This window comes from Diceros bicornis, chromosome 11 (assembly GCF_020826845.1).
Source record: "Diceros bicornis minor isolate mBicDic1 chromosome 11, mDicBic1.mat.cur, whole genome shotgun sequence".
NCBI classification, from domain to species: Eukaryota; Metazoa; Chordata; class Mammalia; order Perissodactyla; family Rhinocerotidae; genus Diceros; species Diceros bicornis.
In genome coordinates, this window is record NC_080750.1 from 60,785,912 (window position 1) to 60,811,262 (window position 25,351).

The following is a 25,351-nucleotide window of genomic DNA, read 5'->3' on the forward strand; positions in this document are numbered from 1 at the left end:
CGACTGAACGAGTTTTGACGTTTCCTATTGTTGCCGGAAGTGACGTTCGGGTTCTGAGCCTTAAAGAAGCAGCATTTTCACCCCCGTTGTTTACGATTCGCTATAGAGTCCCTGTTTCTCGCTTCACAGCCTGAGCCACTCTGAGCATCAAAACTAAACAAACTATTAATATGGAACTTGGGATCGGACTGGCCATGCAGAAGGCTCTCAGCAGAGTCATTCCCTTCAGGGGTCTGGACGAACATGGTGTGGAATCTGCGGCGAGGAATCACGGAGCGCTGAGGAGCCGGCAGCTTTGAAGTTCTTGCCGCGGGGCTTGGCGGGCTTCGACCCACCGTTCCAAATACAAACGGTCGGCGCGAGAGGCGCGCGTGGGGACAGGTGTCGGGCTGCAGGGACTGGTTGTTGGACGCTGGGCACCGACGGCTATCTCTGGTTACATGTCCTACCTCTCTTTCTCCCTGGTGTGCGGCGCCAGAGGCCTTCGGAGCCCGCTTCTTTGCTCGGCGGCTGCTGGGTGAGCCCGGGGGAGCTGGCGAGGCTGCGCCCTAGTTGGGGCAGAGGTCGCCTCTCTCCGCTGCCCTTACCGAGGCCCGGGGCGAGGGCGAATGACCAGGTCTACCTTTTCATCCTTTTAAACCAAGTGGAGATCAGGGAGCCCTAGATATGCCTTGGCAGTATACCCAACTGGTATATCCTTTTGAACAAAGTAGGAAGAATCGTGGCAGCTCTTCCTCTCAGATTAGGTTGTGACCTGGAGTTGGGAAGTTAGAGACAGACTGATTCCTCCTATTGGATCCTCTGAGCTGAGAAGCGATCCAGCCCCTTGGAAATACTGACTAGAAGGAAGAGATGAAAGTAGTTGATGTTTTCCTTGCTTACATTTCCCTCGTGTTTCGGTATTTCTCCTCCTTCCTGGAGGACTACAGACTTTTCCCTCACTATGGAAAAAAATCAATCTTGAGATTTTAATTCTGTAATTGTGGCTATAATAGACTGTTTTTCTAAAATTGCCCACAATTTTTAATTGTGGATTAAAAATTGTATCCACGTATAAAAGACTTTTAACAGTGTTATATGTGAACACAGCAGTCCCACTGGGCTATATACTTGCCCCTTAACTCCCTTTGTTTTTTCCTCAGTTTTCTCAATGTTTTCCCCTTCCCAGACCTTTCTATCTCTTAGAGCAGTATTTCCCTAATATCGTTTGCGAAAAGTTTCATAAACTTAATTTTTCCTTATCTCCACTCTCTATTTTTGATACATAGTTTTTAGATAATATCTAGCTTTGTGAGCTATGTCACAAACTCTTAGCCATCGACCATAATCGTTACACTAGTCAGTTTAGTTGCTTCATTTTGAACAAAAATCACTCTGATTTCCTGGGCATTCTATTGGGAGGCATCATTTAATGACTCCTAACAGCAATGAGATTGAGCTAGATTAAAAATCTTAAACCGCTATTTTATACCGTTTTCACAAGATCTCTGGTAATGAGTTCAATTGGGCGGATCTGACTTGTAGAGAGAACTTTCTAGAGGAAGCCAGGAAGAGGAGACCTCTCTCCAGACCTCTCTCCTCCTCTCCAGGAGGAGACCATCTTAATGGGTGAATCTGTGCTACAAGCTTAGTAATATATCCTTTCTTCTTTTAATTTCCTTTAAAGGATAAGGGTTATAAAGTGAAAATGTTAAGCAATTTTTTTTTAAAGTAAGTTATTTTTCTTCTCTGAAAGTACTGTGTTAAAGTGTGCATAAGTTTAGATTGGCTTCTTTTAATATCATAATTTTAGTGTTTTTCAATTTTATAATAGACTTAGTGAAGCCTTTCATGAAAATGTAGAATAGTAGCTGTAATTTATTTTTAAAATACTCACTTTTTTCGTCCCTTTATTTTTTCTGTCCTGTTTATCACTTACCTCCTTCATCTGCAGATCCAAGCTGTACTTGTATCTTACTCTTCTTCAAAATATTTATTCTGCTGGTACTGAAGAGGTTGTGTTCTAGGGACATACTTTGTTGTCAGAAATTCCATTACCAGAGGTAGAAATAATATGCGACTTTCAAGACTTCAAAGAAAGGAAAGATAGAAAGATACCATAAAGTATTAAAACAAAATTACGTGTAGTGGAAAGATGGAATATACATTTGGAAGAATTAAAGAAAGTCTGTGGGAAGAGATACAATTTATTTTAAAGTTATAGAATGTCCTAGGGGCAAAAGGTGCCCTTAGAAGAATTGGGTTAAGATAGATGGGTCTGGAACTTAAAATAAACTCAGACCTACTATATTGGCCAATGACAACACCCAAGAATATACTTTTTTGCAGTTACAGCCAGATTAGTTCCTACTTCATCTATCCCAGGAAAGTAAAGCCTGGTTTTGGGAAGTCCTCTCTCTTACTGCTTCCATATATCCATTTATCCCCCAGCCATCCTAAAAGACGTTAAATAAGGTTTACCTTCTTGGCCAGTATTTGGTATAATGTGATTTCAGGATCACTTCCTCTTTTTCTAGTTATCTTCTATTTGACAGTACCTGAAATTCCCTCTGCCTAAAAATGTAAATGTTTAGTTGAAGTAATTGGTTGGCTGAAACATACTACTAAAACCCATTCGTGAGAATATAAAAGTAGATTCGATAATTAACCTGTTCTTTACCAAGTTGATAAAGGAGAGGAGACTTGAAACAGGAAGATACTGTATTCCTAGAGAGGGAGAAAGGGTACAGAATTGGGTGACTGGTGGCTTAAAAGAGAAAGCTTACTAAATTTGGGATTTTGCAAATTGCTAGCCTTATTACCTCTAGTTATGTATAGGTACAAGGAAGGTGTGTAACAAGATGATTTATATCCTGGGCAACTGCTGGAATGCTGACTAGGGGGAAAAGATCATACTAACTCTACTTTACCTGATTTATGAATTGTTCTGTTTTGTTTTGTTTTGTGAGGAAGATCAGCCATGAGCTAACATCCATGCCAATCCTCCTCTTTTTGCTGAGGAAGACTGGCCCTGGGCTAACATCTGTGCCCATCTGCCTCCACTTTTATATGGGACGCCACCACAGCATGGCCTGATAAGCGGTGTATTGGTGTGCGCCCAGGATCTGGACCCGGGCCGCCAGCAGCGCAGCGCGTGCACTTAACTGCTACGCCATGGCCCCGGCCCCTGTTCTGTTTTGTTTTTAATGTTAATGACTTCATTTTAAAGGAGCTTCATTCCCAGAGGATTCATTACTCAAGGTATTGTTATATATTATTTTCCTCCTACAAGGTGTCCATGGTCAGTTACAAATACATATTTTTAAGTGTAGTATTGAGCTTTGCCTTCCTGGTTGACTAGACTTATATTTTAAAAGTCTTTTGTCTCCTTCTAGCAAAGGTTCTTAACCATTTATTTACCTGTCTTACTATTTGTTTATTTTATGAACCTCCTTTGGGAATAATCTCCTTTGAGAATCTAATGAAAGCCTTACCTCATGCAATAAAATGAGTCATTTAAAAATATAATTCCATGGTATTATTTTCTTTGGGATTTAAAAAAATGAACCATTGTTTTTAAAATCTCAAATATTGTTCATGTTTTTTGGTGCACACACACACACACATTCTGCTATGTATATTCTTTGGCATTGTATTCCTGTTTCACAGGCCCTATGTGTGTCAGTGTTAATAGACATAGCCAATAAGTTTTCCAAAGTAATTTTACAATTTTCCCTTTCACAGCATTGTGTGAGTTGCGTGCTCTACAGCCTACATTTTGGATTTACTTTGTAATTTCTTAATGATTAATGAGATTATCTTTTCACGTGTTTACTCGTTGTAAAGATCCTGTTCAAGTCTCTTTCCCATTTTTCTATTGAGTTGTCTTTCTTATTGCTTTGTAGGAAGTTCTTTATGTATTCTAGACATGAATCTTTTTGTTGGTTGTATATATTGACAGCATCAACTTCCACTTGATGGCTTATCTTTCCACTTGGTTAAGGGTGTCTTTTGATGAACAGAAGTTACTGATTTTAATGTGGTTCATTTTATTAATCATACGATAAGAAATCTTTCTCTACCTGAAGATCGTATTCTCCTCTGTGATCTCCGGAAAGCCTGGTTGTTTTACATTTTACATTTAGGTCTTCAACAAACCTGGAATTAATTTTGTGAAGGATGTGAGGTACTCTTTACATCAAGAGGTCAAGATTTATTTATTCCAATTTATTCCATTTATTTATTCCATTTAGTTGACACAGTACCATTTATTGAAAAAGACCATCCTTTCTCCAGGGCTATTCAGCATCAACTTTGTCATAAATCTAGACCATCAATATATACATGGTCTGTTTCTAGATTCTGTTCTGTTCCATTGTTCTGTTTGTACATCTTTTCACTAAGTCTAAATTTAACTTTATAATGAGTCTTAGTGATTAAGTCCTCCAATTTTAATCTTCAAGATTATATTAGTTATCCTTTATCTTTTGCATGTCTATATAATTTTAGAATCACGTTGTCAATTTCCACCTAAAAAAAACTGGAGGGTTTTTTTGTGTGTAGGAGGTGGGAGAGAATGCATTGAATCGATGGAACAATTTATCAATTTATTGAGTCTTCTAATCCTTAATCAAGGTGTATACCTCTTCTTATTTAGGGCTTTTTAATATATCTCAATAAAGTTTTATAGTTTTTTGTTTTGGGGGTCTCACATCTTTTCTAGATTTATTCACGTTTATGATATTTATTGAGGTAATAGTGAATTATTTATACATATGTAATTTCTTAAAAATTTTCTAATTAGGGAATACAAATACAATTGATTTTTGTATATTGGCCTTCTATCCAGCAACCTTGCTAAATTCACTTATTATTTCTTTTGGATTGTTTTCATATACAATTAGGACATCTGTGAATAATGACATTTTTATTTGTTTCTTTTATTTCTTTTTCTTGCATTTTTGTACTGTCTGTCACCTCTAGTACAATGTTGGATAGAAATGATGCGAGTTGATAAGCTTGCCTAGTTCCCAATCTCAGAAAGAAAGCTTTCAATATTTCACCATTAAGTATGATGTTTGCTCTAGATTTTTTTTGTAGATATCTTTTATCAAGTGCAGGCAGCTCACTTCTGTTCCTGATGTCCCAAGAATTATATCATGAATGAATGTTGAATTTTACCAATGCCTATTCTTCATGTATTGAAATGATTATAAGATTTTTCTGCTTTATTTGTTAATGTGTTGAATTATACTGATTGATTTTTTGTTTTCTTTTATACTTTGGGTTATAATCCAATACTATTTTATTTTGTTTTTCAAATTGTTTCTGCTATGATCATTGCGTTTTTCATTTGGCTCCTGTGTGCCTTTGATGTACTCCCATCAATGTGAGATTGGTTTGTGTGTTTTCTGTGTACTTTCTATGACTACATAATACTTCAGGCTCGTCTTGTATATTTCCTGCCCCAGTCCTACAATTGGCCATTTCTCCAGGGAGCTGTGGTTCTTTTTATTGGAGAACAGCATTACACACCAAGATCTGGATGGTAGGTGCACTCTTTGCTTCTGGGGTGCCATTGCTTTTAGTCACTTTCGGCTGACAGAGAAAGGAAATATATGTGTATATACTAAGCTATCTATATACACATATCTATAAATGTAGTATGAAGCTGTCTGTGTCTATACTGAACTAAACATGAGTTCCTACTGATGTCTCTAACTGCAATCCATTAGACATGGCGCATTCTAGTCTCCTCCCCTTGCTTATCTGTAAATTCCCACTCCAGCAGTGAGAAACCTGGCTCCTACTATTGAGCCATCCATTTACTGAATTGTTCAATTTCAGTATATATGTATAGAAGTATCAGAATTAACTCATACGTACGTGGGAAACAACTTTATAAACTACAGTACAGTGTTTATATGCAATTCATTTTGCCTTGAGTCTCACAGCCTCCACTCATTTCCAAAGTTAGTTGGCATCTTTTTCACCCATCCTCTTCTATGAGGTTGTTTCACACATTGGTAATACAGTTAGATTCTCTCACCACAGCCTGCATTCTTTCCTGGGATTTCCCAGCATCCTAAATGGTTTTTTAAAATTTGCTTACATTAAAGTTTACTGTTTGTGCTATACAGTTTTGTAGGTTTTGACAGATGCATAATGTCATGTATCTAATATTACTTTATTGTAAAGAATAGTTTTGCCTCTCTAAAAAATTCCCCTGCACTCAGCTATTCAACCCTTCCTCCTCCCTCTGAATCCTTGGCAACCACTGATCTCTGTAGTCGTTATTGTCTCTACAGTTTTTGCCTTTTCCAGAATGTCATGTAATTGAAATCATTCAGTATGTAGCCTTTTCAAGCTGATTTCTTTCATTTAGCAGTATACATTAAGGTCCATCCATGGTTTTTTTGTGGTTTTATAGCTCATTATTTTTTATTGCTGAGTAGTATCCTGTTGTATGGATGCACCACGGTTTTTTTTAAGCCGTTCACCTGTTGAAAGACATTTTTGTTGCTTTTAGTTTTTGATGATTGTGGATAGAGCTGCTATAAACATTCGCATGCAGGATCCTGTATGTACATAAGTTTTCAAATCAGTTGGGTAAATACCTATTAGCATGATTGCTGATTGTATGGTAAAAGTATGTTTAGCTTTGTAAGAATCTGCCAAACTGTCTTCCAAAATGGCTATACCATTTGCATTTCTACCAGCAATAAATAAGAGTTCCTCTTGCTCCATATCCTCATAAGCATTTGGTTTTGTCAGTTTTTTGGCTTCTAGCCATTGTAGTAGGTTTGTAGTGATATCTCAGTTTTTCTTTTTATATGATGTTGAGCATCTTTTCTGAAATGCTTATTTGCCATCTATATATTTGGTGAGATGTATTTTCAGATATTTTGCCCATTTTTTAATTGGGTTGTTTGTTTTGTTTTCTTACTCTTAAATTTAAGTGTTCTTTATATATTTTGGAAAATTATAAATATTCTCTCCCAGTCTGTTGCCTGTCTTTTCATTCTCTTAACAGTGTCTTTTGTAGAACAGAAGTTTTTAATTTTAATGAAGTCCAACTTATCAATTCTTTTTCATGATTTGTGCTCTGATATTATCTAAAAACTCATTGCTAAACCCAGGGAAGCAGAGAGGTAGTTGCCTAGCTGAGTGGGTTATATGTGTGGGTGTAGGAAGGGGAAGGGAAAGTAGAAATCTAGGGTTTAGTAGCTTCTTATATGGACTCTCAAATAATCATCCTTATTTCAGCCCCCCAGGCCCTACCCCTCAGCCTTCCAGAAGTCTCAGGGGCCCCTCGTTTCTGAACCTATCTTGTTGCTGTTAGTTTCCTCCTAAATAGTCAGATGAGATTGGCCTATTCTGTTAGGTTGGTTATCATTCATCCATTTGCTTTCCATCTTCCAAAGTTTTGTTAATACATCCTCTGTCAAGTGGAATCTCCTCTAGTTCTCTTTGCCCTGGCGAATATATACGGTTTTAATCATTTACATTCATTTTAGTGGTGTTTAGAAAAAGGAAATGAAGGTAACATGCATTTAATCTGACATATTTAACTGATGAACCCTTTTTTCCTTAACTCATCTATTTTTATTTTTTAACTGAAGCATCTGATTGGCAGCTATATAAGGTTCAAGTCCTGGGAATAATGACTAGATCTGTGCTAAATTGCTATGTCTCTATTTTTTACTAATTTTATTATGTAGCCTTTATAAGCATCCAGAATAGTCATTGCTGGAGATTATTTCAGGTTTGTGTGTCTTCTCAAATGGTACTTTGTTGTTCAAAATAAAGTATTTGGGAGAGTGTCATACGATATCAGACACATTGTAAGAACATGAACATAAGACAAAGTTATTTTTTGTAAGGAAAAAATATTAGGGGAAACGTGCACCTGACATTCAGGAATATATAGTAGATACAAGACAGTACTAAACCAGTAGGAAAGATAAACTAGTGGAGAAGTAGCTAGGATAAATATGGTAAGTGTCAGTAGGCGATATAAACAAAATAGAGAAGCTTAAAAAAATACACTGGCTTAACCAATCTTTCATGGATTTTTATTTTTAGGTTAAAAATTAGATTATTTCAAAAGCTGGAGCTGAATCTAATGTTAAATGATGGCAACAGGTGACTTAAAAAGAAGCTTACGGAACCTAGAACAGGTGCTTCGCTCGTTAAATTATCCTGAAGAGGTGGATTGTGTAGGGTAAGCTATAATATCAAAGTTTTTTGTATTCTTTTTGGTAATGATTTGAGATAATATTTGATGTGGGGGAGTATCTAAATAAAAATACAGATTTTGTCTGGGTCCTTTAAAAATTTTCCTGGAAATGATTAAAATATTTTAGAAAGCAGTTAGAAAGGAGTTTGTTTCTAAGTATGAATTAATGAAAAATTCCAACTCAAGAGATTGAAAACACCTTGTAGATGTAGAAATACAATATATACCAGTGTAAATTATGGTCTCTGTACAACTTTTAAACTTTATGCTTGTAGAAGTATAATGGATTTCATTAGTTATATAATTTACCACCCTCACATATTCAGTTGGATATTTCTTTTTGATTTGAAAGATTCTAGCTAATAGATTTCTTATAACAACTTATACCGTGCTTGAAGATTGCTGTTAAGCTATAAGCTATGTCATTTAACAGACCCTACTTTGAACCTTTTGCTTTAGTTTCCACTTTCCAAATCTGACTTACTTGCTTTTATAGAATGTAACAACATACATTTCTTCTATATTCTTGCCAATCTAATGTGGTACTCCTGTCATGTTCTGTTCTTTAATACTTCTTTTTCTTCTTGGCTGGGATTATTGATTAAGTATTTCTCCTACTAGAATGCAAGCTGAAGCCTGGTACTTTGTTTTGTTCACTGCAGTATCCCCACATCTAGAATTGTGCCTGGCACATATTAGGAGCTAATTAGACATTTATTCAATCAGTGTTTCAAGGGACAAGTCCAGATTAGGCATATGTTCAAGTAGTAGAGTGAAACTTGGTTAAACTAACTACTAAGTAGAATTCTGGAATAATGGGCTTTACCTATAAGAGTGGATATTCTAATTGTCTACTAGGGAAAGCTAACCCCAAGAGAAGGCTGCAAATGAAAGGATAGTGAGGAGAGTGAGGAGAAAGCTTAGCTCTAATGACTGTTATTACAGGCATCATATGTGAGAAGCAGAAGATATTCCATAGACTGCTTCCATGGTATGTACCACTCGTGTCTTGGTTCCTCAGAACAGTGAAATCTCTGCTATCCAGACTTGCAGGGACTTAACCAGTTTGAGTAGCCAAGGTTTCTTCTTACCACTTTGAGCCTCAACATTTTAAAAGATATTTTGGATAGGAATAATTCTAAAATAGACTGATTATTCTCCTGTCTTCTGACTGTAGCATTAAAACATTTGATTTTCTTATTGACACAAGAGTATCATTAAGAACAGTAATTTTTAAGTTATTCATAACACATTAATATCTGCAGGGTCTCTTGAGATAGATAATGCTAATTTGCTGTTGTTTCTTCAGATCGCCTGTCCCCACACACACGTACACACACACACTCCACATATTTTGATTCTTTCTACTATTTCCCATTTTTAAACTTTTTCTTGCCATCTGCTGTTTTTTGTGTTTGTGTTTATAATATCTATTTTTCTTCCTGTTTCTAATCTAAGTCCTTAGAACCTAGATAACCGAGATTTTTGAGATTGTTTAATGTAAGGGGTGTTAAGTGTAGACTTGGCTGTTTTCTATTCATAGTGTGCATAAAATGGACAGATTTTGCTGCTCAAAAGTATTGTTTTCATTTTCTGTGTTTGAACTGTCTTACAGATAGACAAGGTTACCAGAGCAGTTTTCTCATTGGGTAGAATATTATTTTACCCATAGACATAAAAGAGAAACAATTTATATTTGTCCTGAAAAGCAAAATATAATGTTATCATCGTATATTTGTTCTCTGTATTATTAAAAAAAATTTGGGCTGGGGTGGGGAGATTTATGTATGTCTTGAATTTTGTGGCAAACAAATACATTTTTGTGAGTACGTTATTTCCTCAATTCAACAAAATGTAACTGGCTAATTGAACAGATGCCTCCTGTGCTTTGTTGTGGGAGCATCAGTGAAGGTACTTCACAGTGAGAAAATAAAATCCGTATGTGTAGACAGTGAGGAAACAGAACAAGACAGAGCATGAGGCATCAGATAGGGAATACTCTGGGAGTCGTTCTGGGAGAGATCAGCATGGATCACAAAGCGGAGGATGGCTTCATGTAGGGCTTGAGATTTGACTGCTGATTCATAAAGAATGAATAACAGATAGAGAAGAGTGGGTGCCTTTCTAGACTGGAGGAATTAGCATAAGCTAGTAAGGTACAGATTTCTAATGAGCCTGAAGTAAGTAGAAGATAGTAAACTGATCAGCCTAGTCACAGTAGATGCCTTTTCCAGCCCTGCTTTCCTCATCTGTAACTCAGAATTCATAATATTTTACCTTTGCAGGTTTGTGGTAAAGAGCAAATGAGGTCATGTAACAAGTGTTTGCAAACTCATGAAGTATACTTGAGTACTGTACGGTGGTACATTTGTTTTATTAGTAGGAGAAAATGGACTCGATCGAGTAAGGCTAAGCTTTGGAAAACCAGTAAATACTATGGTAAATAGACTCTTGGTACTAAAGATCTATTGTAAGTTTTTGAGCAAATGAACAATAGTATTTCATAGTAATTTGGCCAGACTGGTTTAGATTAGGGATGGAGTCTGAAGGGTCTTGTGCATCACCTAATTATTATGGCTGTAGTGTTGAGTTATAAATTACTGATATTTCTTATATTTCCCTGATTATCCAACTTTCTGGAATTATACTCATTAAATCTTTTTTTTTCTTTTTTTCCTAACAGTTTGATAAAAGGAGATACAGCAGCATCTTTGCCCATCATCAGCTATTCCCTTACCTCATATTCACCTTATGTAGCTGAACTTCTGATGGAATCCAATATAGAGCTCATAGCAAAGAATGACTTGCGCTTTATAGATACTGTCTATAAGGTATTTTGAGTTTATGAAATAATAATTATTTTAGAAGTCATTGAATGCTATTTTAAGATTAATGTTTTCATGACTCCTTAAATATATGCAGCATGTATAGGTGACAGAGTATCTTCATATACATTTATCTCACTTATATGCAATGCTTATTTGAATCAAGGTGTAGTTCAAATTTGCTTTATGTTTCATGCTCTAAATATGACAGCTGATAAACATTTGTCATTGGTTATCATTTGCCCTTTTTATATCAAATTTTAGTAAAATTTGGTATACTGGTATAAGTTAGAAATATTATTTTATTGAGTAAAGTTTGTGGTTCATAGAATTAGGAATTAATTTAGTTGTTTGTAAGAGGGAACTACAACTTTGATGAGATTTTATGATCCTTGAGGTCTGAGACCATGTCTTTATATCTACTCTAGTATCTATACTTGTACTGTATGTTTACTGAACTTAATCTCATATTTGATTTTAAAAAACCATTAATTTTTGCTCACTACTGTGGTCTTCTTAAACTTTTAAAAAAAATCATACAGCCCATTTATCAAATCAAATCTTAATTTTTCTTTTTTAAGTTGCGAGTTGCATTTGATGAAATGGGAGCTCTTATACCTTCCCTTTCTTTGCCTCTCACCCCAGAAAGCTTCCATGGAAACCTAAGAGGCACTTCTAACAAATCCTAGAGTTCCACAGAGTAGGTTTGAAAATTACTGGTTTGGTGTATTTCTCTGACTTTACAAATGAGAAATTGAAACTCAGAGACCTGCTGACTTGTCTGAAAATCATGTAGTGGAAGAATTATAAACAAACGGAACTATGGTTTTCTGACATCTGGTATGGTATTCTTTCTTCTATAGGAGTTTTTCTAGTACCTATGAGGCTATTTGAACTTTTTGATGATTAACTATCTTTCTCCATCTCTCTGGACAGCCATCTATTATCTGGTACATCCCTAGCTATCTGTTTTCTACCTGGATACCTCTCCTACCTGGGCGTGCCTCACACCACCCCTGCAGTCTCGTTAGTGACCTTATTTAATGGCTTGATCCTCCTCCTCCTCTCAAAAATGGCACTACGTCCCTGACCAGGTGGCCATTGACCATTTTGGACTTTTGAAAAAATTGCTCCCAATTATTATGTTGATCTATTCCTTTTTTACAGCTTCTTCGTGATCAGTTTAACTATAAACCAATCTTGACGAAAAAGCAGTTTATCCAATGTGGATTTGCAGAATGGAAAATCCAAATTATTTGTGATATTTTGAATTGCGTGATGAAAAAGCATAAGGAGTTGAGTAGTCTTGAGAAGGTAATTTTATTAATAGATTTTAACTTACGGTGAGTGGCCCAGTATTTTAATGTATAAAATCAATACAATGTATAAAATCAATACGCTAGACAGCAAGTGAATGCATAGTACAATTACTGCATTATTCACAGATTTGGGTAACCTTATGATGCCTGGTGTTTGCTTTAAATACTAGTTACTTGTTTTTACACATTTGTGACTTGGATCTACTCATTCTAAACTAACAGTTCAAACAATACATTTTCATCACCTCTTCAAAAAGCATTTAGTCTCATTAGACTCTCATTATTTAGTAGTCATATTTCATATATGAAAATTTAAATGATAATAGAATTTAAATTTATATCATGCTTGCAGACAAAATTTATTAGGCCTTAATACTTTTTTTTTAGACTCCATCACAACAAAGAAAAAAAATCAATTCTATTAAATCAGAACCTTCTTCAAGCAGTGAGAAGACATCTACAGATCCTGTTGGTATTGACATCACTGGAAGGTTTTTGACTTCAGGAAAGGTAGGAAAAGAGAAAGAAAATGTATCCTATAGTGTTAAGAGTTATTACCTAATTAATCCAATATGCAAGATTCACATTTCTGACTAGCATCTGCTAAAACATTCTAGTCAGATATTACAGTGCATACCATGTATTATCTGGGGAACATTCCTGAAGTTATAAGAAGAGAGTAGAAATGTAAAATTGAACAAGCTTTCTCTTTCTGTTTCTAATTTCTGCCTCACTTCCCAGATAGAATAGTCATGATTTAGGAAGGTTGTATTATGCAATCATGAACATTTACTTTTAATTATGTGTGTAGTCTTCCTAAAACATGTGAACATATGAAGAGCCTACCATTAGTTATAGTGATAGGTTATGATGATTCATTTACATACATTCATATTTCTGTACCAGGAGTGTGAAGTATCCAATGATTGATAATCCTTAAACCTATCATCTGTTTTTAGGTTAGTGTTTTGAATATTTTCTCTTTGTTGATAGATATCTTCCCTGCCCTTGTCTGCTTCAAGTACCTGTGGCTGAATGAGTCCAATGCATTTAGAGATGGTGTTTCTTATCTCCAAGGGAAATTGAAGCCAAAATATCATTTTATAATGATAAAAATACTTTCAGCTGTCTTCCATCTGGGGCAAGCTTTTTCTGAGATTGAAGGATAGAATACCAGATGAATAATCAATGTGTAATTAGATAATGGATGTGAATAGTTTCTGGCTGAAGTAAAATCTAGAGAATTATTTTTCCCCAATTCAAAATACATGAGTTATATAAACAGTCTATTAAAAAGACATTTGTGGGGCTGGCCTGGTGCCGTAGTGGTTAAGTTCATGTGCTCTGCTTCAGTGGCCCAGGGTTCCCAGATTCAGATCCTTATCAAGGCAGGCTGTGGCAGGCATCGCAAATATAAAGTAGAGGAAGATGGGCACAGATGTTAGCCCAGGGCCAATCTTCCTCAGCAAAAAGAGGAGGATTGGCAACAGATGTTAGCTCAGGGCTAATCTTCCTCACCAAAAATAAATAAATAAAAATATAAAAGTAAAAAAAAAAAAGACGTTTGTACTTGTATGCCCTTATAAAAATTAGTGACATTTCACTGTAAGAAAAAGATTCTTATGTCAATAACTTTTTTTAATATGTCTGTTTTGCTCCAGGTAAGGAGGGCAATGAGAAAAGGAATTAAAAGAGGCATTGTTTTTGAATATGTGCCCATAGTTCTTGTCCACATGAATCTCTAACTCATCAGCTCTTGTTGGTTTCATACGGTTTTATTTTCTGTCAAGTGATTTGTATCTTGTATCTTTCCCCAACTGGAATTTATGTAAACAGAGATTTTCTTATACTGCTTTTTTTTTTTTTACCTTCATTGTGCTTAGCACAGGATTAGGCACACTATAAGCACTTATTAAATATGAGTTAATGTAACTAAATGTATTTTTCAATCTTCTTTTTCAGTTTGGGGGCTGAGGGGTAAACTAAGTTGTCCTAACAAAGAAAGATGCAAAATTTCAAGACGTTAGACTTGTTTTTATTGTTCTTAAAACAAAGTTTACTTATCTATCAAAGTTTTATCAATTACATCAAATCTTTAATTATCAGAAATTTGAATAAGTATTAAAAGTATTCCAATTTAGAAAAGTTGGGATCAGTAAGTACATAAACAAAAATTGAGTCAATACTAAAGCAAATTGTCTGCTTTCCGAGTGCCATCTATAGAGTGCTATTTGTGACTTTTGTGTCACATATGTTAAGTTTCTATAGTGTGTATGCAGACTGTCTGTAAAAAAGGAAGCAAGCAGAAGAGTCCTACGTAAATTCGTAGTTTGACCTAATTCCTACTCTCAGGACTTTCCCCTTGTTGTTATTAGGTTTGAATTGTTAGCTGAAGGTCTAATATTTTGTGGTTTATTTAAGAGGAAAAAAATTGTATTGAGTCCTACTCACAGAGCCAGTTCTTAATTATTTATATGTGAAGTATGTGATAACCTTTTTAAAATAACTTTTTATTGTGGAACATTTCAAACATTTCCAAAAGTACCCATTCTCAGTTTCAGCAATTTGTCAACTCTTTGCTAATCTTGTTTCATCTTTATTGTAACCACTTTTCCCAGCATTTTTCCCCTCAAATCTGAAACATTTTGAAACAACTCCCAGACATCATTGAATAGATATTTCAATATTTTTCTGAAATGTAAGAATGCTTTTAAAAATTATAACCACAATTTCATCATCACACATAAACTATTAATATTAATAATAGTTTATAATATTTGATATATACATTATATGTGGTAATTTAAATGTTCGTAAGTCTTAAAGGGAAGATAGGATGTTCCTTTTGCAAATTACTATGTGTATGTTTAAAATAATTGTGTGAGGAAAACATTGAAGCAGCTCTGACATATTTTTCTCTCTGCAGAAGAAAGCTGTGGTGATCCGTCACCTGTATGATGAAGATAGTGTTAACATACCTGAAAATGCGTTAAGTACAGTCACAGATGTTAATGAAGCATTTGATGTGTGCGACTTAAAGGCTACTGAAATGAAGATTCCTGAAGTAAAGGTCCCTGAAATCAAGTCTGATCAACAAGTAACAATTTTGGACTTCTATAACAGATGCCAGTATTTCTTACTTTGATGTACATGATTATTTCAGCATCTAAACTTTGGAATATTTCTAGCCTTTTGAATTATTAATCATGACACATTATTTTTGTTACCATTACTTAAGAATCAAAAAGTCTTAATGAATGTAATTCAACAGATATTATTTACTGCTTATGTTTAGGGTATTATGCTAGGTGTTATGGGTAATGCAAAGATGAGTGAGACACAGTACTTGGCTGTAAACAGCTTACAATCCAGTGAGAGGTAGAGGTATGCTACTTAGTACAGTGCAAGTCCTCTACCACCTATTCCCTATATGAATGAATGGGGAAAATTGGTACCCTGCTGCCTTTTCATTTTCCTTTTTGGGCCCTTGCTGTCCTTTTCTCTCTCTCTCTTTTTTCTCTCTCTCTCTCTCGGAATACCATTTCTATTACTTGGTTGCCACAGACTCCATTATAGTGTCTAATATCTACTGCTTCTGCTAAAACTTCTTTTTCTTTCTTTCTTCTATGTCCTGTGACTTCTATACATCTCAGTATACAGTTAGCATTTATAAAAACTACCAGGTGACCATTAGGCTTATTTCCTGTTTATAGCAAACTGAACAATCTCAATGCACTATCATTTCCTCTTAGCTTTGTGCTAGATGTTGTTACAAGAAGCTATAGTAGTCTCTCCTTATCCACAGAGGAGACATTCCAAGACCCCCAGTGGATGCCTGAAACCACGGATAGTACTGACCCTATACTATGTTTCTTCCTATACACACATAGCTATGATAAAGTTTAATTTATATATTAGGCATGGTAAGAGATTAATGACAATAATTAATAATAAAACAGAACAATTTTAACAATATAGTATAATAGAAGTTAATATAGATCTTAGCAACCCCAGCATACGATGCTTTTCTTTCCTTATTAAGTTGAGAACTTTTCACCTTTTTACTTAAATGAAGCACTTTCTGACTTCTCTCTGCCATATCTGAATTGCACTAGTCTTGCATTTTAGGGCCATTATTAAGGAAAATAAGGGTTACTTGAACAGAAGCACTGCGATACGGCCATAGTTTATCTGATAACCGAGACAGCTACTAAGTGACTACTGGGTGGATAGCGTATACAGTGCGAGTACGCTGAACAAAGGGATGATTCATGTCTGGGGCGGGACAGGGTGGAATGGAGCAGGCTGCTGTGAGATTTCATCACGCTACTCAGAACGGCACACAATTTAAAACTTATGAATTGTTTATTTCTGAAATTTTCCGTCTAATATTTTTGAACTGTGGTCGACTCGGGGTAACCGAGGAAAGTGAAACTTCGGATAGGGTTTTATTGTACTACCTGATATTGTTCTAAGCGCTTTATGCAAATTAACTCATTTAATCTTCACAAGAACCATATAAAGTAGGTACTGTTATCTCTCTTTTTTTTGTAGATGAGGAAATTGAGGCATCAAAGTCATACATCTCAGACGAGCTAGTTTATGTGTCCAAGTGGTCTGCCCCCAGAAATAGCACTCTTAACTCTCATGCTCTACTGCTTATTGTAACTATTGAAATAAGACAATGGAAATGGGAATACATTGAATTTTAAAGGAATTTCAGTTTGTGTAATATTATTTTTAATCTTTCTAATCATTTTAGGACATAAAAGTTAATCCTGAGATTACTGCACTACAGACTCAGCTTGCTGAATGCCAAGAAAAGCTTAAGAAACTGACTTGGATAGAGAGTAGATTAGACTCTTTGGAAGAAAAAATGAAAGGAAAAGTGATGGTAAATGAAAAAGCCTGGACCAATCTTCTAAGTCGTGTCACTCTTCTTGAAACAGAAATGCTTTTGTCTAAAAAGGTATTTGCTTTCCTTAACATTTATAGAACAGCTCAGATACAATAAAGTATTTCTTTTATTCACTGTTATGTGTGTATTCTTTTGGAAATGCCAAATAGGAGAATATTTAGGTAATGGCGAATATTTAATTGGAATGAAGTTCTATGTAGACACAGCCTGTTTTGTTGTTGTGGCTATTATTTTTCTCTTCATCAAATAAGATCATCTGACAAACCTGTAAGGCGAGCTTTTAGAACTGTTAATACCTGAAGTACTTAAAATGAGGTAAGATAATGTTTGATTTTATTTATGAAAAGCTTGAAATTATTTTATATCCTTTAATAGTACAAAGGGGCTTTTACAGGGTGAAAAAAGGTAAAGTTGGCAGGAGAAGAAAAATTAAAATTATAACTTCCTTTTCTCACTCACTTACTTTAATCAAATTGCAAATTTCATAGAAACAGTTACCAAATTTGCCATTGCCTTATCAAATCTGAGAAATTTGTTTCTTGATTTACTCAGGATTTCAATTTCTGGTCCTAGTCTATCTTTTCTTCCTAGAAAGTAGATTCAAGAAGGTTACTATCTGCTTCCGCATTTAAAAGATTATTTCTTTTATTGGGAATATTTATTTTTTGTTTCATAAATAAAATAATTAAAAATATTTAAACATTTATCGTATCTTTATATTTTATGCTTAGCAGTAAGAATAAAAAATGAGAACTTTTTTTTCATTTTATTCTAAATACTAAACTATATTATTCCAGAATGATGAATATATAGATTTTAATGAAATGAATGAAGACTATGCTTCTAGTAGTGACATGGATATTCTGAATCCTGGTAAGTTCTTATGATGTTGGTATGGGTGATATGGTAAGGAGTTTTCAGAAAAATGTTTTTTATAGGTATTTGGAAATTTTAATATTCCCAAGCCTTATATTTTTGGAAGCTGTAAATCTCCTAGGAACAAAGAAAATATTGAACTTACAGATTACTGAAGTCAAGAATTGCTAAAAAAGCCAGCTTACATATCTTACATGACCTAGTAGTTGAATAAATTCCAGTGTACAAAATTGCAAACTTTTGGAGATGTTTTACTCTTTTAATTATGAAGTGCTCTAGAATAATAAAAATGGACCTCCAGAGTTTCTAATTAAACTTAAATAGTAGCTTTCACACATGTAAATAATACATGTAAGAGAAGAAAACACATTTGTCAGTAACCTGTAAAGTATTAAAAACCTCTTGCATTTGGACAGTTCACTAATGATGATAAAATGAGAAAGATCTAAAATTAGTTAAGGTCTTCTCCATCTCACTTAACTTCACTAGGCTACTGACATTTTCATTGTGACTGAGCAGCAAGGATAAGATTTCTAGGCTATTTTTCAGTGACAGCTTTTATTTTTTGATTCTTATACTTTTTGAAAACACAAAGGTCTAAATTTTGTCTCATGTTTGTAATTAAATCGTATTTGCAGAAGATATATTTTGTCCAATTGAGAATACATAATGAAGTTAAATTTCAAAGTCTGTGGATATTTAATGTCATTAAATTTTTCAACTACTACATATATACCAATTTAATAATACCACCACCACCACCACCACATTATAGTGCTGACTGTGTGTCTGGCACTATTCTGACTGCTATATTAACAAATTTAATTCTCAAAGCAACCATTCAAGGTAAGTTTTATTGTTATCCATGTTTTACAGGTGAGGAAACTGAAGTATAACGAGATTATTAAATAACTGTGCCAAACGCCACACAGCTATTGAATTATGGAACAGATTTGAATCTAGGCAACTTATCTGTGAAGTTTTCTTTTAACAATTGCGTATTTAGTGTACATGCCAGTTTCATTGCACAGGGAACAATTTTAATGATTAGGTTATTAGATACTATTATTTAAGATGCTATTATTACAGGCACTAAATTTATTATAGACTACAAATTTCAGATTTGATAAAGTGTTGACTTTTTTCATGTATCATTCATTCATTTACTCAACAAATTTCAAAGCTAAACTCTAAGATCCCTGACAGCAAGAACTTTATCCTATGGTCTGTCTAGCAGACAGAAAGTCCACCTGTACTTCTATCTTCAGTATCTGTATATGGTAGAGCTCAAATTTTTATGCATTGAAAGAATATTGAATGCCTGCTGTTTGCAAAATGTTGCCTTTTCAAGTTTTATTTTGCATGTTTGGGCTTATTATTTTTTAACTATTATTACAGTACATACCTTTAATGCATTTAAATTAACACATAACCAAGTTTAAGCCACTGTGCTAGGACTTAGGGTGATGAACAGATAGGCCACTATTTGAAATGGATTATAGATTATGAATAAGGTGAATACCTGGTCTCGAAAAATTTATACTCTGACCCTGATCAATTAAAAGAGTCAAATTTATAAAGCCTTACACATTATACCTTACATATACGTGCTACTTGGAAGCACAGGGTTTGATTTCCTTTGCATGTTGAGAGCGATAATTCACCAATCTGATCTTAGGATCATGTTAAATTGGGAATTGTTTTTGTGAAGTTCCAGATTCATTTTCCCTTTATCAGGAATACAGTGTTTCCATGGGGAACTGTAAGGCATCTCTGTATTTTGGTAAGAATGAGTTAGGAGAGGCTTTTATTATAGGGATTGGGCTTGTGTTGGGTGATTTTGGAGAGAGTTTAAAGAATCAAGAGTTCTAGTTTGGGTGCTATCAGGAAGCAGGAGCAATTTGATGAGTGATAATAAGAATGAAATGGAGCTGAAATTTTCAGTGGAAAAGAAGCATTCATATTAGTGGGGAGAGGACAGTAGCTGGTCGTTAGTGTGGCTACATGGTATCCTTGCTCTGTCTATGTTGAGACATGACAGAGTGGTCTTATTTTCTTTCTGTTTCATCAGGTAATGAAGTGACCTCATGATCTTGATTTTCTATGAGTTATTTTTGTTCGGTAGGGGATACAGTGACCTAGGTGTTAATTGCTAGGCAGTCAAGCAGCCCATGACTCTCAGGGCTTTTTTTATGCTTTTCCTCAGAGCATAAAAAATATTAATAAAGTTGTGGTGTCATAAGAGTGTAATTTGTTCCACTATGACTAGTAGAAAGGGTACGTGTGGGTACATGAAGGAAGTTGAAGCAGAAGAGTAGAAAGACCAAATCATGGAGTTTGTGGGGTCATAGAAAGATTTTCAACAAGGCTGTTATCAGATTTGTGTTTCAGAAAGGTCATCATAAAAGCTGAATAGTGATTAGAGGGAAGTAAGACAGGCAAGGACAGTAATTTGAAGGGCATTTCAGTGATCGTTATTTCAAAACAATGAGGGTGTCTACTAAGGCAATGATAGTGAAGATAAAGAGGAAGTAGTTTCTTTGGGGGATATTGAGATGTTAGAATTGACAGGCTTTGATTGCTGATAGAAGTAGAAAGGGTGAAGGAGAGGGCAAAAGTCAAGACTGACCACTTGTGTTTGACTCATGTGATTGGGTAGATAGTTGTTACTCTTTAATAAAATAGAGAATTCAGGAGGAAGAGAAAGTTTGGGAAAAAATAATGAGTTCACTTTTGAATATATTAAATCATATATGAAATACATAAGACAAAATATTCAGAAATCAGTTGGATATATATTTGGCCCTTGATTTGGAAGGACTGGCTTACAAATTTTGATTAAATGGCAAAGGACCCAAGTGGTTCTCTTAATGAAATAAGGTCGTAATCCTCCAAAGTTGGCAGTGAAAGATTAATGGTCATGTGGGGAGAGTTGGCTAGAAAATCTAGTGTCCCATACCTTACACATCCCCTTTCTTCACAAGGATCTATTAGCAATCACCTCTGAAACTCCATAACAACAATGTCTTCAGGGGCCGCTACTTTCTCCTTTCCTTCCCAACCTGAACTCAGTTATCAGTTCTTTTCTCAATCTCCCATAACACAGCTAAGAAACAAACAAGACTTTACTAAAGGCTCAGTAAAGCAATAGGAAAAATTGTCACAGAAAGTAATGTGTGCTTAACTGATCTGCCTATTAAATATGGCTGGTGTTCTGTATATGCCCCATTTTATAACCTCTGGAATGCCCTATATGGCTGTCTCTCCAAATAGTCCCCCAACCTGCCTAATACCAGTTTTCTCCCACCATGAAATGTTTCCTTCAACAAGGCTAAATAGACACCTCCAAGTCTAGGCCCCAGAAAGCAGGGTAGAGAGCACTATTCCTTACCCTCCATTCTATTTTCCCAGGCCTTGTTTCCTGTCCTGGGATCTCCCTATTTTTGAATGGCATAAAAAATGTATAGTACCTTGACAGGACACCCGTCTCTATCCATAGAAAGTAATTCAAGATTAGGGCACAGTACATATAGTTCAGGCCTAGATTCAAATTATTCCTTGAAATTACCTATTTCTGACAGCTAGTGTAGCTAGTCTTGAAAGTTGTATCATATGATCTTGACCCCTGAGCTCAGCTAATTGGATCAAGAATAGACACTTAATCCAGAGAATACCAATCCAAGGGGAGTCGAGCTAAATCATTTTCTCTTCGTTAGCAATTTGGAATTAAGACACCAAGAGTAAGTCAGTCAAGGATGCTGAGCCTGGGTTGGCCTGGCCATTTTGTCCAAGTTTATGCTGATGAGTAAGTAGAGGAATGGAGCAAATAGGCAAGAGGAGACAAAAAAGACTGTGGTTCCATGAGAGATGAAAGTAAAAGTCTTTCTACAGTTGTTTCAGTCTTCATGTCATACTACTTGGTTCCCTAATTGAGGCTGTCTGTGTAGGCTTACAATAAAACTGTCATTATGTAAACTAGTTTAAATGGGTGTCTGATATTTTTTTTTCCGCCTTGTTTTTACAGCCAAATGTACCGTGACTAAGACAGGGCTTATGGGATTGATTCGACAGGAGCATGTCTTATCTGTGATGTTCTGTAATTGATTCAGTTGTAGGAAAGATTTGCCATCATTTTGTTGAATGAGTAATATCAGAATACTGGAAATGGAAAATTGTTCAGTCCTTTAGAAAGAGAAATCTGTGAACCTTGAATTTTAAGCATTATTTTTTCCATACACATCAACTCAGGATAGAATATTTCTTGATTTATAAAAGTATATATAGTCAGTTTTAGTAATAGTTGCTACCATTTTAAGAAAAGAGTATACATGAGACAGTAGCTTATATTTAAAAATAAATTAACTTGCCTATTTATTCAATTGATTGCTACCAGAATAAAAATGACATTACCTTTTGTAATTTTTTTTTTCTGCTGAGGAAGATTCACGCTGAGCTAACATCTGTGCCAGTCTTCCTCTATTGTGTGTGTGGGTCGCCACCACAGCATGGCCACCAACGAGTGGTGTAGGTCTGTGCCTGGGAACCGAACCAGGGCTGCCGAAGCAGACCGCGCCAAACTTAATCACTAGGCCACAGGCCCAGCCCCTACCTCTTGTAATTTTTGTTGGCCAATTTAACATCTAGATCTCCATATATAGGTCATTATCTTAAAAGAAAATTAAAAATTCATCTGGATTTATACCAGTAGCTAGCTATTTTATATTAAAATAATGTGTTTGTTTTTCTTCCATCTATACATAAAATTTTTAGATATTTGACTCCACCATGAAAGGAAAAAATAACCTAAAAATTAATTTCTCCACAGATAGAAAAAGCAAAGAGGATAGGCAAGCAAGCATCCCTTTGTCCTCTGGTTATAGTACAGTATCATCGGATTCAACTCCCAGAACCTCAACTGTTAACTACTCTGGTTTGAAAGACATTTCAGAGGTAAGAAAAACTGACAACTGCTTAGATGATTTCCTTTCTCAGGTCAGGAGAACAAACAAGCATTAGATTGAGTTGTAGGTGCCATTGGCAAGAAAAATAGTGAAACTGTGTAAATCTTAGTTTCTCATAAAATTCTTCATGTCAGGTAAACAGTACTTAATGCAATGTTTTAGACTGTGTTTTATATGTTCATGGTCCATCTTTGATAATGGTTTACTTTGAGAAATCGCCTAAATTTGTTGCTTTTTAAATTAAAGGAAACAACAATCCAGAAAATGGAAAGGATGAAAAAAATGTAAGTAACAGAAAGGGGCAACAGAAATTCATTTCTCTATAGGGAATTGTATTGGATTACAGTATATATAGAATGTGCATATGTGTTTCAAACCTTAAAGGTCTCTCAGTCAGGTGTGGAATTTCCTTCAGTACTCCAGTGGATAATAAATCTACCTACAGTTATGTGTTTGTGAGATGAGTCACTGTTTTGGTTTCCAACAAGTGATGTAAAACATTGTTAATGGAATTAATTGCAGATTAAAGAGTGCAGAGATATTTTTGGTTGATAATTAATCAAGTATTATCTATTTTCTGTAACTGATTTATCAAAATCTTAAATAATATATGTAGATGGATGGTTTGGAGACATTTTTAAGTATTATTAAAGTATTGCTAGTCTTTTTTGGAAAATTATTGGTAAGGTAATACTAAAAATGATACCTTTAGTATGATATGAAATTACATATGATTTTTTAAAGAGCAGTTGAAAGGAAATATGAAATGAAATTGTTTAAGATTATTATGCAGCCTACCACTTTAAAAAACTGTAATTTTTTTTTGAAATTTGGGAAGTACTGAAATAACTTATGCTCCAAGATTTAAAGACTCGTAATTGACTCTAGTTGTTATTCCTCTCCTCTGGCCATAGTATACTTTAATTTATTAAGTGTAACTATACCTTTGAATAAGAAAAATATTGAAATTTATTTTAGGCTCAAAAGCATAATTTCAACAACTTAAATCCTATACCTCATTATGAATTATTTATTTACTTAATAGATTATTTCTTTATTATATTTCAGGTTTGAAGAAACTGCAGAGTTACTGAAATGTCCAAATCACTAATGATAGGATTTTCTGCATGAACTTCTCTAGGACTTTAGCTACTGTATGTGTTGTATATTCTAAGAATTCTCTATAAATTGTAATATATGGCAATATTTTTAGTAAGAATTTGAATTCCATTTGGTATATGAGTTTTTTCCTTCAATACTGAATAAATATTTAAATGTTTTGTGATATGGTTATACTGCTTTACTCTGTTTTACTTTTCTTAGGAAAAGTTATGTGCCAGTGCATTTCTTTTACAGAGTGAAGTCATTACAGCACTGTACTTTTGTGTTGACATTTGTTGGCAGTGGGCTAAGTAATATGTTTTTTAAAGTACAGGCTTAGGACCACGGTTTACATCCTGTTGGAAACACTCCAACTGGGACTTGCATATTGTACCCAGGAGGCTCTCACACATACCATCTTGCCATCTGTACTGACAAATATGTTGTAATGAAAAGTTAAAAATGCTCATTGAAAATTAAGTAAAACAAAAATGCAGCGATTTCATGCATTATCAAAAAGCAGCAACACATTTCAGTTAATATTGAGAAAGTAAGGGTATGATTCTCCTTTTGTATTTGGAAGCAGATCGGAAAGTTCACTGTGGAAAGTGTGTTGAGTATTTTAGTGCTCTATTCTGTAACACATTTTAAGACCAGCAGCACAGACACAGATGGTGGCCATCCAGTATTACAAGATACACAGTGAGGTTTTTTTTGCTTTTTGGTTTTTTTTAAGTGATGGGAAGTTATATATTTCTCTGGATAGAGAAAAAGTCTGAGATGAAATTAAAACTAGAAAAATGAAATTCACTTTAAATTACTAGATAGATCATCTTTATAAATAAAAAATGTAATATTAGTCCTGGGTAGTCTTAAAATTGATTCCATCATTTGGAAGGAAAAAAGAGTATTTTTTCATTTTTATTATTAGTTAGATCATCTGATTATATTTATTCATCTGTTTATATTATATATGTGTAATTTGTTATTTATCACATTAACGTTGTTAAAATTCTGAGTAGAAATTACTTTTAAGAAAACATTTTAAGTATTCTAAAGCACATTAGACTTTAGAATTATGAACTTTTGAAGTTGGCCTACAATCTTGAATTTAGTAGCGTTTCAGTAAATAT

At 34.7% G+C, this 25,351-nt stretch overlaps 1 protein-coding gene across 6 annotated transcripts; it reads left to right on the top strand.

The window, feature by feature from the left end:
• The first annotated feature begins 12 nt into the window (after positions 1-12).
• On the top strand, positions 13-24,406 carry CEP44 (centrosomal protein 44). Of its 6 annotated transcripts, none has more exons than XM_058550367.1 (12): positions 13-517; positions 2,953-3,240; positions 8,065-8,203; positions 10,902-11,049; positions 12,211-12,357; positions 12,750-12,872; positions 15,289-15,459; positions 17,125-17,331; positions 18,078-18,153; positions 22,982-23,106; positions 23,364-23,401; positions 24,186-24,406. In XM_058550367.1, the coding sequence occupies exons 3-12, from the start codon at positions 8,112-8,114 to the stop codon at positions 24,226-24,228; spliced, it is 1,170 nt and encodes a 389-aa protein (XP_058406350.1). In that variant the 5' UTR covers positions 13-517; positions 2,953-3,240; positions 8,065-8,111; the 3' UTR covers positions 24,229-24,406. The 6 variants fall into 6 exon arrangements, with proteins under 6 accessions (XP_058406350.1, XP_058406351.1, XP_058406353.1 ...); XM_058550368.1 differs by having other exon boundaries at positions 2,958-3,240; XM_058550370.1 differs by lacking the exon at positions 2,953-3,240 and having other exon boundaries at positions 13-616.
• The last annotated feature ends 945 nt before the right edge of the window (positions 24,407-25,351 follow it).

What these genes read in the sequence shown, in the direction of transcription:
- CEP44 (XM_058550370.1), top strand. Translation starts at nt 8,112, where the DNA reads ATGATGGCAACAGGTGACTTAAAAAGAAGCTTACGGAACCTAGAACAG. An exon ending in GGTTTTTGACTTCAGGAAAG is followed by an intron (nt 12,873 to 15,288) that starts GTAGGAAAAGAG and finishes TTCTCTCTGCAG; the next exon opens with AAGAAAGCTGTGGTGATCCG. An exon ending in AAATCAAGTCTGATCAACAA is followed by an intron (nt 15,460 to 17,124) that starts GTAACAATTTTG and finishes TAATCATTTTAG; the next exon opens with GACATAAAAGTTAATCCTGA.